At 39.6% G+C, this 7,062-nt stretch overlaps 1 protein-coding gene across 2 annotated transcripts in view; it reads right to left on the bottom strand.

Moving 5' to 3' along the window:
- Nucleotides 1-1,206: 1,206 nt before the first annotated feature.
- LOC148891981 (segment polarity protein dishevelled homolog DVL-3-like) overlaps nucleotides 1,207-7,062 on the bottom strand; it is a 55,536-nt gene continuing 49,680 nt past the window's right edge. Inside the window, exons 15-16 of one of the 2 annotated variants that reach the window (XM_089009242.1) lie at nucleotides 1,979-2,366; nucleotides 1,207-1,827 (exon numbers count right to left, since the gene is read on the bottom strand). In XM_089009242.1, coding sequence (XP_088865368.1) covers nucleotides 2,008-2,366 — 359 coding nt within the window. In that variant the 3' untranslated portion in view covers nucleotides 1,207-1,827; nucleotides 1,979-2,007. Of the gene's footprint in view, nucleotides 2,367-7,062 lie in introns of both variants that reach the window. The other variant, XM_089009241.1, reaches the window with a different exon arrangement.

The raw sequence follows: 7,062 nt of genomic DNA, 5'->3' as shown, positions 1-7,062 counted from the left end.
CGAAAAGTTTGTAAGATAAGGTGTTTGTAAGTTGAGGTCTCACTATATATATATATATATATATATATATATATATGAGAATTTCAAACCACGTATCGGTTAGTTTCTCGTCACTGCGAAGTTCAATGTCGTTTTCTTACATTTTATGTGACCCCAATATGCTGCATCGTATTACGACAATAAAAGTCAGGATGGTGATCCGAATACACAAAATAGATGTACCTGTAATGTGATTGTGTATTTGGTCTATAACGGAATATGTTTTTGTTTTCTGAATGCTGGTACATGTATTACATGACCCCCCAAGACTGTTCATCGAATTTTAGGTGATGATTACACCCCCTATTACAAGTGTTGCTTTAAAGTACCCGAGAATGAGTTTTAAATATGTACATATGCCCTTTCTTCAAATGTCTTTCCCAATCCGAAACATCTTGACAAGAATCACTATTCCGCAAACTCCACCCCCCCCCCCCCCAAAAAAAATGACAGATTTTTCCATACTTAATGAACAATTTCAACAACTATACCAAGTCCACCTAATTCGTATCTCATCTATGATCATATCCTAACAAAGGCCCATTGGTGTGCTGAAGCTGCTTTTGGGCAGTAGGCAGCGGACACGGATTCAGAGAGGCTTGCCAGCCAATTGCAACTCTTGGTGTTCACCTTAGACCATTTAGTGTTCAATCAAACTGCCATGCATGTTTTTGGAGTGTACCCAGAGAAAACTTACGGAGGCACGGGGAGAACACACAAAGTCCACACAGGAAGTCCCAAGCCCGGAATCGAGCCTCACAACTCTCCATCCACTTTAACGCAGATCTTTTCACCTTGCTGCAATTGCGTTTTAAATGCTTCATATTCATTTGATATGCTTGTGCAGTAGTGGGATGTTGTATTTATTCAATCTAAAAGGCGATGCTTTTTTTGTGTGCACCTGCAGCGATGAAAGCTAACATCTTCTCTTAGGGACTGGAGAAACATACACAAACATTATTGGTGTGGACTTTTTTCCTCACACGTAAAAATCATCAATGTCAAGAATTCTCAGTATGGTATGAATATTATTTGCTGTTCCCTCAGTGGTACGTATGATGAAAAATTGAATTGAAGTTTTGTTTTCACTATGCTGCACTGTGACATATTTACGTTTTGTGATCAATGTGCAATATGTGCAAACCCACATACAAACACAACACATCATGAAGTTAAGTCATAAAACTATATTTATAAATAAACAGACATTTCCTTGATAAAAGAGTGGTGTGGGAGACGTGGTCAAAGTTCATTATACATTGCAACAAGAACAATTTAAAATGCTGGGTTCAGAGACTGAAGTGTAGCAGTGTAGTAGTGTACAAAGGACTTGAACTTGGGCCTCTTGTTTTGCACTGTCAAATAAAACGGCTTATTATCAACTACACGTATGATAAAACATTCTCTTTCTGACAGGACTGAGACTCTTGAATGACTTTTCCCCCCTCTCACTTCAATACGTCTGAGCATGTCAACATTTAGCGTCCAATCCGATGTTGGGCTAAAGGCCTTTTTGTCCGTCAATTCTGACAGGGACTCGTGGGAGGACAAATAGTGTTGAGATCAGGAGGACAGACAGAAGGGAAGAGCAAAGAGAAAGACAAATGGAAAACATCCACGTAGAAAAGCGCTGAGCCATCTTTCCCTCCTCTTCCTGGCCATTTGTTCTTGCACTAAATCTTCCCCGTTCAAAGATGGAAACCGACGGGCGCTTTGGTGACACCGTCAGCAAACTATGGAGTTGGGGGTTCTTCACTGAAGAAAGTACGGCCACAACTACTAAGAACGCTAAAATGAGAAAGACAAAAAAATTTTTTTTTCTTCCTCACGCGTGCACTCAGTTGCATCCATGCTTTTGGAAATTAGAGGCCTTTGAATAGAGCTGCTGCAACATTCCCCTCCGTTCAACCTCCGACACCAGGTGGCCCCGATACGCTACCCGATCATTTGCTTGCCCTCGAAGCCGAGTCACATGACATCCACAAAGAACTCGCCGGCGTTGCCCACCGACATACGCAAGGACTGGCGTGACGCAGTGAGCTCAGGAGGGGTGGCGCCGAGCTCCCGGCCAGGGGGTGCTCCGGGTGCGGTTGTAGGCAGTTGAGGCGGCTGAGGAGGTAAGCCAGGGGGGCCGGATACAAGGCCCTGCCCGTAAGATAACGAATGGGCATTGGCACTACGCTGGCTCAGTGAGCTACGAACACTTCGCTCAGTCGGGGGAGCCGCCGAGCGCTCGCTGGGAGCTCGCTGGCTCCTGATCTCAGCTTCGCTCCCGCTGCCGCCAGATTTCCGCAACTCGTTTTTGCTGCAATTGGAGCCGCTGCTTTCTGTGGTCACAGGAGAGCAGACAGTGAATATTAGTTGCACATAAAGCATTGACTCAATCTGCCATCTGAACAACAGCTGCTAGATCCCACCAGGGTGCCAGCCGAAAACCAACTTCACAATTCTGACTGGTTTTTACACATTCAATTCTTCCATCTAATGGCAGCACAAAGGCAACTCGTTCTTCTGGTGGCTCTTTCATGACTTTAACAGAAAAAGAAGTGTGTGTCACAGAGTGCATTCTATGAGGTAGAAGTAAAAAGTCAGCACACCTCAGTTCAAATGCCAGGGTTTTGTGCTTACAATATTTCCACCACAAACATACCTAATACATAATTATGTACAGTAAAGTCTCGTTATATCGATATTCAAGGGAGTCCGAAAAAATATCGATATAACCGGGACTATCGATATATCCGATATCGATATAACGAGACTTTACTGTATTAAAAATAAATAAATATACCAATAGCTCCTAAAATGCAATTAAATAAACACACACATAAATACATTTTTGTGTAAGATCGGAAGTTAAAATAAATAAGGACACTGAAAGATACTATTTTATACGTCAGATTGTGGCTGTGTATGTTCTACAGTAAAGTCTCGTTATATCGATATCGGATATATCGATAGTCCCGGTTCTATCAATACTATTTCTATGCACGCACGCAGAAAATTACATGCAAACAGGGTCGGATATATCGATAGTCCCGGTTATGTCGATATTTTTTCGAACTCCTTTGAATATCGATATAACGAGACTTTACTGTATTTTATTACGAGGAAAACACAGACAATCGATGAAAAGGTTTCTTCAGCCATCATCTGTACTTCTTTGAAGGTGTCGGACGTTTCGCTTATTATCCAACAAACTAAAGTCTTACCGGTACTTTAGGCCCTACATGTGTGTGTGTGTGTGTGTGTGTGTGTGTGTGTGTGTGTATATATATATATATATATATATATATATATATATATATATATATATATATATATATATATATATATATATATATATATATATATATATATATATATATATATATATATATATATATATATATATATATATATATATATATATATATATATATATATATATATGTATATATATATATATATATATATATATATATATATATATATATATATATATATATATATATATATATATATATATACACACACACACACACACACACACACACACACACACACACACACACACAGTAAAGTCTCGTTATATCGATATCCGTTATATCGATAGTACTGCTTATTACAATACTATTTCTATGAATGCAAGGAGAAAATTTACATGCAGCAGGATCGGATATATCGATAGTCCCGGTTATATCGATATTTTTTCCGACTCCCGAGAATATCGATATAACGAGACTTTACTGTATATATATCCCTACTGTCCAGACATGGCGGTGCCGGACTCTGCTATGATAGGTCCCTGCTCTCAGGTTCAGGGGAGCAGAGGACTACTCCCTGCAGCTCCACTGATTGTTCCTGTCGTTCTGACTAGCGACTGGCCTGATTGCCCCACTTCGACCCGTATCACCTCATCAGTATTACTAATCCTATGTTGCCTAAGCAGGCTATTATATGAACGATCCAAATTGAACCTCAGCCCACCAAACCAGTTTAATGAAGGATTCAGTTGTTTTATGAAAATCACTTCTTTTACTCCCCTTCTCCCCCTACACACCATCTATGTTCTTCCGCAAAGATTTTAACCTCATTGTCGTCAAATGAGTGATTGCTAGCTTTTAGGTGCATATGTACTGCCGATTGAGTCCCACTAGTATTATCCCTGTGTTGTGCGGCGAGACAGCAAGCAGGTGGAAAGATGATAAAAGTTCACTCAGCCAGATGCAGGAAGGGTATTGTGAGTTTTCTTTATTTGAAGTCGCGACAGATGTCGGTTTTCGTCAGACCACAGGTAACACTGCTCTCCAGGCTGTTCTTTCTCCCTCTTCTTCATCCTCGAAGTGACTTCCTCAGTCTGGTTTTAAAGGTGATTCACCTGAGCTTCTGGCCAATCAAGTCCCAGCGGCAATTGGCCATTCCCATGTGGTTGCAATCACCTTCTCAGAGTCAATTAGTGGTCGCCCAACTCTACTGGTTTGGATGGGGAGAAATGCGCACCTTTCTCCCATCCAAAATCCAGAAAACACAAAATTATTTAACATTTTTTTTTTGGCATCATGACACCCTGTCATGTTGATAAAGTCTTTTTTTTTGAGAATTTGTTGAGTCTCCCCAATGTACTGCTCTTTACAATTTTCATTCTTACAATGTATGGAATGAACTGCATTACTTTGCTTTTCATTTGGCAGTCTATCTTTTGGATGCACTAATTTTTGCCTTAACGTGTTTATCGGTTTGAAATAAGTTGGAATTTTGTGTTGCCAAAGGACTCTTTGTAATTTTTCAGAAACTCCTGCAATGTACGGTATTGCTACTCCTCTCCTTTTTGTATCTTGAGAATTATTGCTTTCATTCCCTATTCTTTCTTTCTGACATTTGTTAAATGACCACTGAGGGTACCCACAGTTAGTGAGTGCTCTCCTGATATGTTTTGACTCCTTTTCTCTACCTTCAACGCATGTTGGTACCAGTTTAGCCCTATGCTGGAGGGTTCTGATAACTCCTAGATTGTGTGATTGTGATAGGGCGGGTAGAATCGAAAAGTAAGTATTGGTCAATGTGCGTAGCCTTCCTAAAGACTTCTGTTTTTAGCGCTCTGTCCTCTTTTATAATTACTTTACAATCCAAAAAGGCTAGTTGGTTCTCTTTACAGACATAGAACACAGACAAGACACATTATATTATTGGACGCAGGCATGGTAAAATGTACAATAGCTTACAAAAATATGCTAACATGCATGCAATCTAGCATGTTTTTAAAAGGTCTGCAGGAAGAAAACAGTCATTTTGCACTTTAGGTATTGAACAATGTAGTCACAATTAAAAAAAACAACCCTCATCAAAACTATCAAAGTCCTAATGTTCTGTATCTGGAATGAACAGCTGGGCAAATTTACAATTAAATCAGGGATCCCAGCCAGCCAAGGGAAATTAAAATAGAGGAAATTGAAACAGATCAGCCAGGGGTCAAGGGGGCTGTAAATTTATGAATGCAAGATTGCATATTAAATATCTGCAACATAATTATGCAAATACCATTTATGATGTTTATCGAGGTTTTTCACCAACTTTGGTCATCCCCCATCTGTCACGTGACACTCTGACGAAGGCGGAAGTAGTCGCCGAAACATGTCAGGTATTTGAACACCTACAATACACTGTCTGTAAGTAAGGAATCTGCTTAACATTAGTTATCAAGTAGACAGGATGAATTTAGTACAATGGTCTTATTCAAGTTACTTAGTTTAGTGTTATAAATCATAATTAAAGGACAACTGACACCACTTTTTTGTTTCCTAACTGCCATCATAAAAACGTTTTATAGCATCTAAAATACCCAAAACACGCCGGATGATATTTTTAGTCAAAGGCAAAACACCCATAAAAATGACTTAAAGTGTCCCAAAACTACTTCAAATTGAACCCGGAAGTGGCCAGTTTCAGAAGGTCCCGCCCCCTTGTCCGTGACGTCACGCCAATACGTCTTGCCTTGCTCGAGAATCAAAACAATGGCTTCAGATTCAGAGAAGATGCTTTCTTGTTACTCATCCAGTTATGAATATGATTCAAATAGTTCTGAAGACGAAAGCATAAATGTTTGCAATCGATTAAAGGAGTTCTCCCGTATCAATTCGAGCCGGTAATGACAGCAATGTAGCGTCCCAGAAAATGCAAAAGATGGTGCCCAAGCTCCGTTGGAAATGGTCTGATTTGTCTCCTGGGAATTTGTGTCAGCGAATATCAAATAGTTGCCTTGGTGCAACACACAACCATTCACCATCGCGTTATATATATATATGTTTTCCTTCTAATTTTGCCATCAACACAAAGTACCAAATGTGACGTCACGGAGGGGATCGTCATCAACTCGAAAACAAGACTCAGCGCGAGTCTTAAAACGTAAAATATAGCAAAAATACGCTCAGTCAAAGTCATTTGAAGTGATTTTACAAATTATGGACACAACTTGTCCGGGGCGTCGGTTGTCCTTTAACCCTGCTCAGAAGGTGGTTTCAATATTTACTATGGAGTAAATGCTTTTTTAGCAGGGCAGCACCAATATAAATTGGGACGTGTGAACACTACAGCATACCTGTCAACCTCCACGGCTCCATGCCCTTACAAACTGTCGTATTTTCCCTTACAAAATACAAAATAATCGTATGCCATATTTTTTTTCAAACGTGTTTATTTATGTAGTTTAACATGTTATATTGTACATGTGTTTCGTTATATCATTGTGGACATATTCTTAATAAATGATGAAATTACAAGTGTTGCTTAATGACTACAGTGTTCTCCTATTGTATGCTATTGTATGATCAATATGTTTTCCAGACGTCTACGTTTTTGCCGTGGCTCTTTGTATTACAATGCGTCTTTATATCATAGGCAGCTACTTTCACTTCTTTTTTTGCAAGCAAGCAATACACTACGAATATTCCACTTCTTCAAAGCTTGTATCAATCCCTCGTATTGTCCTGACTTTTGCTTTGTTCACGTGTGATGGGAATGATGCAATGGGAAATCCCCAGGCGG

Source organism: Hippocampus bargibanti, linkage group LG11, assembly GCF_051943395.1.
Source record: "Hippocampus bargibanti isolate YZ-2025 linkage group LG11, ASM5194339v1, whole genome shotgun sequence".
NCBI lineage: Eukaryota > Metazoa > Chordata > Actinopteri > Syngnathiformes > Syngnathidae > Hippocampus > Hippocampus bargibanti.
The sequence above is the reverse complement of the archived record's forward strand: the minus strand, read 5'-3'. Positions and strand labels throughout refer to the sequence as shown.